At 47.0% G+C, this 14560-nt stretch overlaps 2 protein-coding genes and 3 non-coding genes across 5 annotated transcripts; 4 read left to right on the plus strand and 1 right to left on the minus strand.

Annotated features, from left to right (window-relative positions):
• Nucleotides 1–1885: 1885 nt before the first annotated feature.
• Nucleotides 1886–2881, plus strand: LOC141749069 (olfactory receptor 10A4-like). Its single transcript, XM_074602143.1, has one exon. The coding sequence runs from the start codon at nucleotides 1886–1888 to the stop codon at nucleotides 2879–2881; it is 996 nt and encodes a 331-aa protein (XP_074458244.1).
• Nucleotides 2882–7898: 5017 nt separating this feature from the next.
• Nucleotides 7899–9082, plus strand: LOC141748564 (olfactory receptor 10A7-like). The gene has a single exon (XM_074600831.1). It carries the CDS (start codon nucleotides 8048–8050, stop codon nucleotides 9053–9055), a length of 1008 nt encoding a protein of 335 aa, XP_074456932.1. The 5' UTR covers nucleotides 7899–8047; the 3' UTR covers nucleotides 9056–9082.
• Nucleotides 9083–11289: 2207 nt separating this feature from the next.
• Nucleotides 11290–11361, plus strand: TRNAM-CAU (transfer RNA methionine (anticodon CAU)). The gene has a single exon. It is a non-coding gene; the product is annotated as a tRNA-Met (tRNA).
• A 77-nt stretch (nucleotides 11362–11438) lies between these two features.
• On the plus strand, nucleotides 11439–11512 carry TRNAI-AAU (transfer RNA isoleucine (anticodon AAU)). The gene has a single exon. It is a non-coding gene; the product is annotated as a tRNA-Ile (tRNA).
• A 152-nt stretch (nucleotides 11513–11664) lies between these two features.
• On the minus strand, nucleotides 11665–11736 carry TRNAM-CAU (transfer RNA methionine (anticodon CAU)). The gene has a single exon. It is a non-coding gene; the product is annotated as a tRNA-Met (tRNA).
• Between the last annotated feature and the right edge of the window lie 2824 nt (nucleotides 11737–14560).

The following is a 14560-nucleotide window of genomic DNA, read 5'->3' on the forward strand; positions in this document are numbered from 1 at the left end:
GTGCAAGATTTTTTTTGACTTGGATTTCAATGTTGCAATGTTCCCGTGGTTTCAGGTAGGAAACAGTGTCGGTCTGGAAGGTTTGTTGATTGACAGAGAAACAGGACCCACTTCAGTGTTATTAGTTGTCAGATGTTGGCAAATTGACTAAACATTGGGGGTTGGAATGAATAAAAGTTTAAAGGGAAATTTAAAATCAGATCCGTGGAAAGAAATGTGTTAAGTCTTACAAAGCTATGCTGTCACAAGTGGTCCTGGTGTAAGTTATTGGGTGGGCGTCCTCATACAGCCTTCACTGCTACAGTCACCTCCCTGTAGTGCCTAAATGTTATGAGCAACACCAAAAAGTAAGTGCGGTCTGCATGGCAGAAGCTGACCTCTGGGCTAATACCTAAACTCCTGCTATCGTCAATGGAAATAGGTAATTTCCTTAGAAGATTTAGCTCATACAAAGTAGCTACATAAAACGTATTGGATGGATCACACTCCAAAACATTTACTTTTCTCTGTAGGCTATAAGAGGAGCGGGAAGCAAGTGCCTTGTATGTAGATGTTCCAATTTAGGTGGCATTAGTCCTGCTGAAGATGGTTCAAATACGTTCTGCTAAATTGGAGTGGGAGATCTGGGAAAAGAAAGGGCTGAAAAAAGTCCCACCAAATTTGTGTTTGCAATAGAGGATGTGTTCAGGCTACCCCAGGGCTGAAGGTTGTCCCTCCCAGCCTCTGAAGGGTCATGGGTGGAGTTTGCGCGCATGGGCTTGAAAAATGCACCCCATTAATGCCTTGCCAACACCTCTCCCAACCACATGCACATCTGGATAAAAACACAGCTGACAAGGAGAGTCTATACAGAAGAAAAAAAGAAGCAGATTTTCTGTTCAGTTCCTTTGCCAGCATAGCCTTAACCACAGTATCATATCTAGTTTTGGCCACTGGATATTTATTTTTTCTTGATATTTTCATACTAAACAAATCCGGAAAAGATCAGACAAAGCCTCAGGAGTTTTGGAAAATGGTATTTGTAAGGAAATCTAGTGAATGAGGTGATTCAGTACACATGAGAGGAAAATAAAAAGGTGCACTAGGACAAGCAGCGGTATTTATCTAAACTGCATTTTTCTGGTTAAGGGTCTGGCAACTAAACTCCCTCTGAGTTCTCAGCAACAAGAAATAGGTACTTTCACAAGATGATTCGTCCTATCTGTTTTAGGGTGAATTAAACTACTCACATCTGGAATCCTTCATTCTACCCCATTGACAGGATGGGAGGGTGAGACAACCGCAAGGTGCTTTTGGGTGTGTTTGGGGTTTTTTTTGGCAGGGTGAACATACGCTGAGGATGGCATAGATGTTCTCCATACTTATTTTCATTGGTGGAAGCTGGATTCTTTTTCAGCCTCCTTCAAATAAGAACAATGTCTGCATTAGAGGTGATGCTACATACGTAGAGTGAATATATAATACGCATCAATACGTGTTAGCAATGGAAATGTGGCTGTTACCATTGGAGCAATCAGACCAAATACTTACTTTTCACAACGGAAAGGAATACGGCAAAACTTGTGATGGCATCTAATGAAAGAATTTGATTTTTTACTTTGCTTGCACAGACTGGAAACATTAGCTAGAAAGTCCTCTTGTGCCAGAGAAGAGGCATGGGAATTACTTGTTTTAAGTGCTCTTCTCCACTCCACAAGGACGTGGAGTAATAAGTGATGCGACTAGTGAAGCTTTGTAATGAATCTTTCTAGAAATCAGGTGACAGGTCTAATAATGCAAAGACTCTTTTCCTCTCTGCTTCTCTATTCTGTGAAGAAACTTTCATTATTCAAGTCTTAACTGTCAAGGTGCTAAAATTCCCTGTTTTATCACTAGAACAAAGGTCATGACAAAGCAAGAGTGGAAAAACAAAACGGTTGTTACAGAGTTCGTCCTCCTGGGTTTTGGGAATGGCCCTCAACTGGATTCTCTTCTCTTCCTGATGTTTCTGTCCATCTACATCGTGACCATAACTGGAAACGCCCTTGTCGTTATGCTGGTGGTGGCTAACCGGCGCCTTCGCACACCCATGTACTTCTTCCTGGGCAATTTGGCCTGCTTGGAAATCTGCTACAGCTCAAACATTTTGCCGAGGATGTTGCTTAGCTACCTGGATGGAGACAGAAGCATTTCGGTCAACGGGTGTTTTACACAATACTATTTCTTCGGTTGCTTGGCAGCTGCTGAGTGCTGTCTCCTGGCAGTGATGTCCTACGACAGATTCCTGGCGGTGTGCGAGCCCCTGCACTATCCATCCCGCATGAACCGCACGCTCTGTCTCCAGCTGGCTGCCGCGTCTTGGATAAGTGGCTTTCTCTCTAATTCCATCCTAACGGTCCTGATCTCAAATTTAGACTTCTGCGGGCCTAATGAAATTGAGCATTTTTTCTGCGACTCATTCCCAATGATAAAACTCTCCTGCAGCGACACACGCGTGATGGGACTCGTCACTTCTGTTGTGGCAGGTGTGTGCTCACTGCCGCCCTTTCTGCTGACCTTCTCGTCCTACCTTTACATCATTATCACCATCATGAGAATTCCTTCCGCCACTGGGAGGAAAAAGGCCTTTTCCACTTGCTCCTCACATCTTGTTGTGGTGATTCTTTTTTACTGGTCAATACTAACTGTCTACGTACTTCCTCATCGTGACAGCCAAATATCTCCGAACAAAGTCTTCTCTGTTTTTTATACCATTCTCACTCCCTTGGTCAATCCTCTCATCTACAGCCTGAGAAACGAAGAAGTAAAGGAAGCTCTGCGAAAAGAGACAGGAAGACTTCTGGCTTTCAGGGGGTTGCTTTCTGTTAAAAAAAGGGGGGCAGAAGTCCCCAATGAGCTATAGGCTCAGACACAACTACACGGCATGTGAATATAGTTCATTTGAATAAAGCTTGGGAATACATAGCTGTGCATCTTAAAAATAAAAAAGCAGAGAAACGAAATGGTAAAACAATCTTGCTAGCAGTTGGGGGGTGGTAAGGAGAAAGAACATGAACATGTAGTGAATACCGTAAAGTAAGCAAAATAAATCCATGAATGTCATCGTATAGGTATCACTAAGCATCGTGTCTTCTCATCTGCCTCCTTGCTTTCTGCTTCCTCACTACAGCCAAAAATTCAGCTCAGAATAAATTGTAAGCCAATTTATAGTGGATTGACCATTTCTTTGTTAATGTTACGGTCTGGATTACTCCTAGTTTTCACATCTACAGCATAGATGTCTGCACCCAAGACAGTTACCTGCACTCCCTTGATTGCAAATAAAGAGAGTGAGAAACATTTGCTTGACTGTGGTTAATCTGAGATATTTTTGATGTCTGGTTTTGGTTAACATAAGCTGTGCTCTAGAAGGGCTCAGTTCAATGTACTAAAGAGGTGCCAGCTCATACAGAACACAGAACATAGACATCCAGTCTAAAATTGATTAAACGCTATCCGTATTTGGACCGACAATTAAAACCTTAGAGCAACAGCAAAACTCCCACAACGACATTGCAACAACTTCCAAAGAGGAATGGCTGCTCTGTTGAGGTCTGGTGGAGAGGAAGGGAGGTAAAGAGAAAGGACCATCTTCACCAACCTGAAATTAAGCTCATTTTGCACATGTAGCTTTGTTCTCCTTGAAAACAACTAAGAAAGAGGAAGAGCTGTTTAGAAATCTTCTGTAGGCTATGGAATTGTGATTGCTGTGTTTGTTCTTATATTTACATGGTTAAAAGAATAAAAGGAATAGTGGTTAGCAAAGCTTCACGTTTCACTAAAGCGTCCAGCGGTGGAGAAGAGACAGCACAGGAACAGGGTGGCCATCGCAGCAAGGAAATACAGCTTTTGACAGCAGTTAGCAGAACAAGAAACAGCTAATGGGAAACATCCCTGGAGTCTGGAGGAGGGAATGACTGGAGAGGGGATTAGCAAAAATAGGAAGGAACGGGTACCACCTGCCACGCAAAGCTGTGTGAGAAGGGAGGACCTTTCTCGTGCCTTGGCTAAGCGTAGGCAATTAACTAGAGCTTCAAGCTCAAGAATACGTCTGTCCCATGGCATATATCTACAATAGGCCAAATTAACCAGGCCCAGAAATGTCTCTATTGCTTTACTTACTGTAATGGGTATCCACTAACACTTATATATCTGCAAGACAAACTCTGCACGTGTTTCGTCACCTGATCTCCCAACATTCACTAAACGGAAAAGGCATTTCTAGACTGTGACTTATCTGGACATTTTGGACTTTTGAGGCTATGATGAACTACACCTTAGAAGTGTCTGTTCCTCTCCCTTGATTATAGAGTAAGTGACCCTTTGACAAGCTCAGAGGTAGAAATTTAGGACTCAAACCACTTGACAAACATAGACCTTCAGTGCCATTTGAGACACCCAGCTGGTCTAATGTTCCAGAAGGACAGGTCTCCTATGCATCTCTGTCATATTTGTCAGTCTTGAGCAGGTATCTTGGATACTCTAGAGCATTTTGTAAGTCACTAGATCTGTCAACACCAATTCAACCACTGGATTACAGATGTCTGAAGTTAGGTATGGTGAACCTTTCTTTGACTTATTACCAGGTTTCCTTATCTCGCACAAAATACTTTGTTCAATGTGGGTCTAGGAAACTTTTCAAAAATTAGTTTTGGAAACCTCAAGCTGAATTTCTAAATTTCTGAAGAGCTGGAGTTCAAGTAGGATCCATTTCACCTGAATTTATCCATTCAGCTATAAACTTTTTAGCTAAATGACATACTGCTGCTACCATAGATATCCATCTCTCCCTCTCTCTCTCTCTCTATATATATATATATGAGGTATATATATAAATATACACACCTCAGATAGATAGATGTGTAAAACAAATGGTCTCATTTGGGTCGGTTGTCTCCATCAAGACAGACTTGATTAATAATTCAAACAAGGCATATAGCAAAGGGTGTTTTCCTCCTCTCGTTACCTTCAAATGGAGAATCACACTCTGCTGTTTAAACTTTATTTTAAATTTAAATTTTAACATCATTATTGTTAACTTTATTGCTTCTACTCATGTAAGACAAAAAAAAAAGTTAACTTTCATTAATTTAAATTGTCCACAGTCTACTACAATACCAAGGGAGATGTTTTGTCTTCTGAGTATAGCTGGTAATGAATCCAGAGAGGGGTTGCTATCTCGGGAAGCAATGTAAGGTAGCACGTGGTTCAGAACAGCTGAACCTCACCCTTTCTTGGAGATCCTCCAGGAAACTGTTCACAGCCCTGAAGTGTTGCCCAAAGGGCAGAAAAAGGTATCCCAGTGTCTGAAATCATGAACAAAGGCATGAACAAACTCTGGATTGCTTCTCATGAAAATTGAGGTATACCAGTATGTTGTATGCTATTTGGTAATGAAAATTGGCAAGAAAAATGCTTGTTAGTATAGGTGGCTGAAGAAGGAAAAAAAAAAAGAGTAATTTAACCTTTTTAAAGGGTAGAAGAGAATGCATCTGATGTCTGAGCTATATGTTAAGACTTTCACAGAGATATAACAGAATTAAGTACTTCTAGCAACTCACTTATTTTAGATTATTTCTGAAGAATTAATGACAATAACATGAGAGTTGTTGCTTCTATTCATAGCTTGTAAGGGGAAGGCAGGTGGGTAGCTGTCTCAGCTGGTGATGTTTGCCATATGGCCGGTCATAGAAACAACACAGAAGCTTTTCTTGATCATTCAGGAAAATATTTCACTCATAAAAATAAGGATAAAAACAAACAAACAAACAAACAAACTCACTCCTCCCTGCTCTGAAATGGGTCCTTTTTTTAAAGAAACAAAGCAGCTGCACAGTTTGTGAAAGGGAGGTGCTACCCACAACAGAGGACAATCAGGTTACAGAGTACTTCAGTAAACTGAACCACCCGAACACGTGGAAGCAGCGGAAGGTGCGGAGGGAAGCAGCTGATGCCATTGCAAGACTGGCGTTGGTCATCTTTGTCAAAACAGGCATAGGTTCCCAGTGACAGGAAAAAAAAAAAAAGCAAATGTGCCCATCTTCAGGAAGACCAAGAAGAAAGATCTGAGGAACATCAGCCTCAGCTCAGCCTCAAGGAAGAACATGGAGCAAATCCTTCTGGAAGCCGTGTCCAGACACATGAAGGGCAGGAAAGGATGTTTAACAGCACAGATTTACCAAAAACACATCACGCATGACCAACCCGACACCTTTCCATGCTGAGAAGACTGGCTCAGAGCGGGGTGGCGGATGTCATTTAATGACTTCACCAGTTCTTGACATAGTAGACTTGTAGCCAAACTAGGAAGATCTAAACTGTATCAAAAAACATTGTAATGGTCTGGACCATCAAGGCTTTAATGGGCAGTGGTCAGCAATCTGAGTCTAACTGGTAGCTGCCTGGAAGAGGCATTCTTCACGGGCTGATACTGGTACTAAAGCTGTTTCACATATTTATCAGTGATGGGGACAATATGATGGAGAACATCCTCAGGAGTTTCCAGGTGACCAAAGAGAGCCATACACAGGAACTTCATGAAGTTCAAAACAAATGCCAAATCCTGGCCATGGCCACAAAACATGCATGGATATAGACTGGGAATGACCGTCTGAGGAGCAGCTCTGCAGCAAAGGGTGTGGGGTTCCTGGGGATGGCAAACTGGAGGCGAGCCAGCGGTGTGTCCCTGCGTTGGAGAGGAGTAACTGCCTAGCCAGCTGTGTTAGCAAGAGGTAAGCAGCTGGCCAAAGGAATGCACCCGTTCCCCTCTGCTTGGCACTTGTGAGGCCACCTATGGAGGAAGGTGTCCCATTGGGGCATCCCTCTACGCAAGAAACAGCTTGATAAATAGAAGAGAGTTCAGACGACGACCACCAAGCTGATCAGAGGGAACACAAGTCAAGATGGTAGCATTCAACATTGGGAAAGGGGTTGTATTTTATAACAACGCAGACTTGTAACTTCACTTGACTGTGAAGGACCACAGGAAGGTCGGCCAGTGCCCATAACCGACGCGCAGGTCGGAGGGTGCCTGAACTGCAAACTGCCGGGGAGGACTTTTCCCAGCTCACGCTGCTTCCCACCATGCATGTGGCTGCTCCTTTCTGCGCTATCCCGGGTAGTGACACCGATCAAGAAACTGGATTCAGTGAGGAATACGATCAAGGTTTCTGACTTACCTTCGTAGCTGGGGTAAAGACCGTCCAAACTGAGAAGGTCATTCAAACGTTTGCCTCAGGTACGGTTAGCCACAGCACAAATAGCGAAATACAGCCAGGAAGAGTGCAGGTGGTCTACAAGAGGAAAGTTTCTTACAATACTGAATTCATAAGCAATTGTTCAGTGGCACTGAATAACGAATAACGGTAGTTTAAAAAAGTTACAGAATTAGCAGGTCATTATATTTTATATTATTTTATATTTTATATTTTAGCAGTGATGATACCAGATAGTAAAATATATGTTCAGTATATATCTTCAAGCTTCAAACGTTTGGCTATACCACCGACAATTTTATTCTCCTTTATTTATCTGAAATCTGTACATACATATATACCTACGTGTGTGTGAAAACAGGGGAAATTTTATTTTCTTTTTTCCTAGAAATAGAGCAGAGAATGTAATTAGCTTTCAGTTCTGTCGGAAAGGAAATGGTGTTTTGCACACAGAACATAAAACAGGTGGATTGTTGAGGAAAACATATTTCAGAAAATACCAGTTGAACTGAGACAAGAAATTGGCATGGCAACATTTTAGCTTGATTAAAAATAAAAGCAGACAAACTAAAAGGAAAACCCGAGCTCTTCTGCACTGAAGCTCCTTGGGTTTTGTTATTACCTTTCTTTTCTATTGTGTCTTGCTTTTTTTTAGGGTGCCTTTTGAAATGTTACTTGCCCAACTGTATTTGATTGTCCCGTTTTCTAAATGATGGAAGCCATTTCAGAGCAGCCCCCCGTTTTTTCTTCATCCCCGTGAAGACTTCCCACGTCTTCGCTGTTGGCTTCCGCAGACCGTGCTGTTTCTCTTTCGCATGGACGCTGCTGGAGCAGCGGGGCTCAGAAACCAGACTTACTTCACCTTGCAGGGGTTCTCCCACCTCGCCGCTCTCCAGGTCTTCCTCTTTCAGGGAATTCTCCTGATGTTCCTGGTCACGATGGCGGGGAACTCCCTCATCATCATAGTTGCAACCACTGACCCTGCCTTGCACACCCCCATGTACTATTTTCTCAAAAACCTGGCTTTCATTGAAATTTGCTTTACGCTAAACATCGTCCCCAAGATGCTTGTGGATTTGTTGTTGGAGAGAAAGGTCATCTCCTCGTCTGCCTGTGCCCTGCAACTTTATTTTGTCATATTCTTCATCACTTCCGAGTGTTTCCTTTTGGGCGCAATGGCATACGACCGATACGTGGCTGTATGCCGTCCCTTGCACTACGCCATAATGATGAACAGGAGAGTCTGTCTCCATATGGCGATAGCATGCTGGATGGCCGGCGTTCCGCTCTCCGTGGGACTCACCGCTTGGCTCTTTAGCTACCCCTTTTGCGGCTCAAAGGAGATTGAACATTTCTTCTGCGACATCACTCCTGTTCTGGACCTGGTCTGTTCAGACACATACTTATTCGAGCTTCTTCTGTTCATTGCTACTGTTATAATCATTTTGATCCCATTTATCTTGACAGCAGCTTCTTACATCCAGATAATCCGCACCGTCCTCCAAATGCCATCTGCTGAAGGAAGACGCAAAGCTTTTTTCACCTGCGTTGCTCACCTGGTGGTGGTGACACTCTTCTACTGCACAACTGGCGTGGTGCATTTAAAGCCAAAGTCCAGCCTCTTGGCAAACAGCAGGAAACTGGTGGCTCTTTCTTACACAGTAGTGACTCCTATGCTGAACCCCATCATCTACAGCTTACGGAACAAAGAAGTAAAGCATGCCCTGAGGAGGACGTTTGGGAGGAGACAATTCTTCAGCCAGGTGCCTCTGCCCAGACAGTCACACCGGTTTTCTGAAAACTGTCCACGCTTGAAAGGTTAAAAAACGAAGAATTGATGCATTCCTCAAAGCCTGTAAAGGGTTTGGACATTTCAACCTTTGTTGGAAAATACCGAGAAACGCACATAACCTGTATCATGAATAAATGAATATATTTAATGCAAGTGTCCAAAATATTACAGAGACTACAGAAATAAGCTATAAAATCTGTACATTAAGCTAGCAAATGTTTAAGCCTTTTTCCCTTCTACACAACAGTTAGCTTTCAAGCACATCTAAAATAAATCCCTGTCGTAAGAACACGTGACTACAGCACTCATAAGCCTAACTTGTACAAAAATTCCAGCAAAGTCAGAGGAAAAAAAAAGAAATAAAGAGCTGTGCATGTTTTCAGGAAAAATACACCAACAGGTCGCTGGCACATCGATATAGCTCATCCCTTGGTAAGCTGTTCCTCCTATCAGTTGACAGGACATAGGAATGGGATTCGGTTCCAGATTATGACACCCCACCGTAGGTCTCTGTATGTAAGTCAGCACCGACATGCCCACCAAAGCCAGTGACCATCTGGTCAACGCAACCAGCAGCGTTTAAGGAGTGAACAAGTGAGAGGACCTTGATTTGGCTGCTTCAACACAGATCCCTACCACGGCTGGAAACGTCCTACATCATCTTACGTTGGTTCCAGCACAAGAAGGTTTGAGTTTCCTGTAAGTCTGTGTTATAGCTGCCAACTCCAATGTAGCTGATGACCCTGGGGACTGCAGGCAGCCAAGGATATCCCAAACCACACCTACACTGCAGCGAATCAAGGGATGTGCGCTGTGGTATTCCCCAAAGGCCTCCAGCTGCCATGCCAGAAGAGCGTCAGGAAACCAAATCCAGAGTCCACGGCCCTGTATCCATCATTTTTCTGGAGAGGTGAGCGTGATTCCTCTCCAGCTGTGTCGGGGTAGTTAGGGATCCCACCACGTGACGTCACAGAATCACGGAATGGTTGATGTTGTGTGGTGGTGCAACCTCACCCCCCGCTCCTTGGGACGCACTGCAACGTCGGGAGCAGCCAGCGTCGCATTCTTGCCTTGGGCACAAGCGCAGGGGCTGGGACCAACTGGCACCTTCTTACCTTGGCTTCAGGTGCCGTGAGTTTGTTGTCCCAGTCACAAGTAGAGCGAGTTTGGCACTTCCTAACCGCGTCCGAAACTCCTGTTTCCTGGGAAACGTACCTGAAACTCCTGCTGCCTGCATCGTAGCCCGCTCTGGAAGGCACCAGAATTATCTGGCGGTAGGGATGAAAGTCAATTATCTCAGAGCCTATGAATAGTGACCCTAAGTGAGACCCTTTGGGCTCTCCTGGACCGCAGCGGGCTGTGACCAGCGTCTCCCCTGAGGTGGGACACCCCTCGGGCATAAGGAAGGGCCAGGGCAAAGTCAAACTCGTCAAGTCTCAGTTCTTGCTGGTTGAGGAATGCCGATGCATTGGAGTGTTTACTGGAAACTCAAGAAGGGGGAAATTTTAACTACAGGCTGGCCTCTCTCGCCCTCCTACCTACCCGTGTGTTTGAATATACTCGTTAGCCTTCACAAGTGTGGGTGTCTATATCTTATTGGATCCAAATATTTCTGTTTGGGTTTTTTTTTCCAAAAAAAACTTAAATCTCCCAGCTGCCAGCAGTTTTACAAACCAGGCCCCCAGATTGGTGAGAAGCTTGTGCAAATACGCACTCACTTTCATTCTTTTACGTTCCCCACAGGATACTCGCCTGTTTTCCCAAAGTCTTATGCGTAGGCAGCTGTCTCCAACAGGTGAACGGCAGCTCCTACCAGGACGGGTGAAAACCAGAAGATCCCAGATGAGGTTTTTTTCCCTCTGTTCAGCTTTCAGCAGCACAGCGGGGGCTTCGGCTCCAGTCCCTGGGAGAAGTTCAAAGCTCTTTCAGCAGATGGGACCACAGCGCGTTCATCCATAGTCACCCAGTGTGGGGGGAGAGCGGGGCTGTTAACGGCACCTCGCGTGGGATGTACCCTGGTACCCTGGGCTGAGGGTACCACCGCTGCTCGCCCAGCTCCGAGAGATCCCCTGTTCAGCATCCCCCATGGCGGGGGTGCAGGCAGAGCCCCCCATGGAACGTTCCCCATGGCTGGGGTGGAGGCTGAGCCCCCATAGAGCATCCCCCATGGCGGGGGTGCAGGCAGAGCCCCCCAGAGATGGTCCCCCATGGCTGGGGGGGGGGGGAGGTAGGATGGAGATGTGCGCATGAAGAACATATTGTACCAGCAGAGTGGCGCAGCGGAAGCGTGCTGGGCCCATAACCCAGAGGTCGATGGATCGAAACCATCCTCTGCTAACCACATTATTTATTACCTGTCCACCACCTTCCCCCCCAGGGCGTTTGGACGCAGCGCGGGAATCATAATGTAGCAGGGCCGGTTAGCTCAGTTGGTTAGAGCGTGGTGCTAATAACGCCAAGGTCGCGGGTTCGATCCCCGTACGGGCCATATTTGTCTTTTCCTTATCTTTTTTTTTCCCTTACTTCTTTCTGGCCTCGGGCAGCGATCGCGCAGGGACCTCGCAATCCTGGGGTGTGCGGGGAGGCCGCCCCCCTGCAAAAACAAAAAACCTGGAGGGAAATGACGGAAAAACTAGCACTTAGCAGAGGATGGTTTCGATCCATCGACCTCTGGGTTATGGGCCCAGCACGCTTCCGCTGCGCCACTCTGCTCTGCAGCTAAAAGGGTGTGCACTACCCTACTAGAGGTTTCTCCAAGCGCCTTCCCTGCACACACACAGAGGGCGCTCTCCGGGGGTCCTGTCCCCCCTGGCCCCGGGCTATGGGCCCCTGGGAGAGCCTCGCCCCGAAGTCCCTCCCCACCCTTTGCCCTGCCCCTTCTGTCACAGGTTGTCATTCGTATTGGAAGACAAATGCCTCTGCATGCTACAGCCAACAGCGCCAACTGAACAGTGAGGAATTGTCAAAAAATAGCTTTGCACAGGAAGTCAGCAACCAGTCGGTGTGTAGCCCGTGCACCTGGTTAAGCATGGAATCACAGAATCATGGAATGGTTTGGGTTGGAAGGGACCTTAAAGCCTACCCACTCCCACCACACCACCTTGCTCCAAGCCCCATCCAACCTGCCCTTGAACACCTCCAGGGATGGGGCACCCACAGCTTCTCTGGACAACCTGGACCACGGGCTCACCACCCTCACAGCAAACAATTTCTTCCTGATATCCAACCTAAATCTACCCTCCTTCAGTTTGAAACCATCAAGTTCTTCCAACAATTTCTTCCTCACATCTCAGCTAAATCCTCCATCTTGCAGTTTAAAACTGTTCCCCCTCATCCTATCACCACCTGCCCTTGTAAAAAGTCCCTCCCCACCTTTCCTGTAGGCCCCCTTTAGGCACTGGAAGGCCCCTCTAAGGTCTTCCCAGAGCTTTCTCTTCTCCAGGCTGAGAGTTGGGGAACAACCCCAACTCCCAGGCCCAAAATGGGCTTGGGGGTCAGCCATGAGGATGTGACTGTAAGGGGGAGGTGTCAGGGATGCAGCTGGAACTCCGGCATGGGATGCAGCTCTGGGTCATCAGCATGGACCGCTCCCAAGCTCGGAGGTGATCCTTGAATATCAAGTTCCTTTCTTGGACCTCTCTTCCCTCCAGGGCCTTATCCCATGTCACTATTCCAAGCAGGCCCCTAAAAAGGCCAAAGTCTCCTCTCCTCAAGTCCAGCATTGCAATCTTGATTTTCACCTAGATACATACCCTCAGGTCGCTGAACTCCACCATCTCATGGTCACTGCAGCCAAGGCTGCCTTTGACCTTCACGTTCTTAACAAGGCTTACCTTGATGGCAAGTGTGAGGTCCAGCAGAGCACCTCTCCTCATTGGGTCCCCTATCACTTGGGTCAGGAAGTTGTCATTGATGATCTCCAGGATCCTCCTGGGTTGTTGGGTTGTCCTACCAGCACATATCAGGGTGGCTGAAGTTCCCTGTGAGGACCAAGGTCTGTGAACGTGAGGCTGCTTCCAGCTGTCTGTAGGTAGCCTCATCCACTTGTTCCTCCTGGTCAGGTGGCCTATAGCAGACACCCACTACAACGTCACCCACACTGGTCTGCTCTTTAATCCCCACCCATAGGTGGCTGCTCACCCATCCCCAGGCAGAGCTCCAGGCATCCAGCTGCTGCCTCACATCAAGGACAACTCCCCCTCCTTGTCTTCCTGGCCTGTCCTTCCTAAGGAGCCTGTGGACACACATCACAACACTCCAGCCATGCGAGGTGGCCCACCTCATGTCCATGATCCCAACAAGACTGGACACAAACCCCCAGTTCCTCGTGTTTATTCCCCGTGCTGCGTGCACTAGCATACACGCGTGTCAGAGAGGCCACACAGCATGCCGACTGCCCAGAACGGGTTTGGGGAATGTCTCCATGGTGGTGCCTTTTAGGCACTTCCTTGCCTGCGTGCAAGTGCTGAAGGTGACCCTGCTTAAGCCCCATTTTGCTGCTTTTGTGTTCCCTTTCCTTCACATCAATCCAGATCCTTTGCTTGCCAGCCCTGTCCACCACTGCCTTACCCCCGACTGTCACCCCCCCGGCTCTGCAGTTATGTCTGGTACTCTCCAGGTGGCCCTTGGGAGTATCACTGGTGCCCATATGGAAGAACAGCGGGGGGTGACAGTCAGAGGGCCAAGGGAGCTGTAGCGGTCCCTCCACAACACCCCAGATCTGGGACCCCCAACAAGAAAAAGAACTTTTTCTAGACAAGAAAAGTCGTACCCTGCGGCAGGGAGTCGCCCACCACCATCACTGGCCACTTCCCCCTGGTGGCCTTGCATGGTTTGGGTGACTTAGCCCAGACGGTTCATTTGAAAGCACACCCACCTCCTCAGCGTTGAGGACAGTGAACCTGTCCTGCTGTTGCAAGCCTTCAGGTGGAGCAGGAGCCTTCCTTGATGCCAGAAGCCAGCAGCTTCCAGCCCTTGCCTTCCTTGTAGTTTCCTTTTATGATCTGCTACAGGCTCCGCCTGTCACCCCACTGCAGCTGAGGTCCAGGGATCTTGAAGTGTGTGGTCTGAGAAGGTCCTGTAGATCTCTTTCTGATGCCGCTTAGCCTGCAGACTTCCTCCTGTAACTCCTCCAGTTGGTAACACAGGCCTCCAACACCCCCCCCAGCAGGAAAGACCATCTCTGCCAGCCTCAGGGAGGGCCCTCAGGCATTCCCAGCAGCCTGGGGCCACAGGGCTTCAACCCCTATCCAAAACTCTGGGTTGAACTTCAACCAAGTCTGGGTTGAAACCTCTGCCCTGGCTGGGGCAGCTGCTCCAACACCTCTGGTGTGTCACCATTGCCACTGAGAACATTTAGGCTGGTCTGAACCAAGATGAGGTCCCCTTCTTTGCACCCTTTGCATCGGTTAGCTGCACTCTCAACCTAGCTGCAGCTCAGCCAGTTTTCCATTCATCCTGCAGTCCACCCCTCCGGGCCCATCTCCTGGAGAGACCATGCTGAAAGGCTTCCTGAAGCCAAGGAGAATGACTTCCA

Source organism: Larus michahellis, chromosome 9 (assembly GCF_964199755.1).
Source record: "Larus michahellis chromosome 9, bLarMic1.1, whole genome shotgun sequence".
NCBI classification, from domain to species: Eukaryota; Metazoa; Chordata; class Aves; order Charadriiformes; family Laridae; genus Larus; species Larus michahellis.

Excerpts from the sequence above, each read along its gene's own strand:
- LOC141748564 (XM_074600831.1), top strand. The coding sequence starts at position 8,048 with ATGGACGCTGCTGGAGCAGCGGGGCTCAGAAACCAGACTTACTTCACC.
- LOC141749069 (XM_074602143.1), top strand. The coding sequence starts at position 1,886 with ATGACAAAGCAAGAGTGGAAAAACAAAACGGTTGTTACAGAGTTCGTC.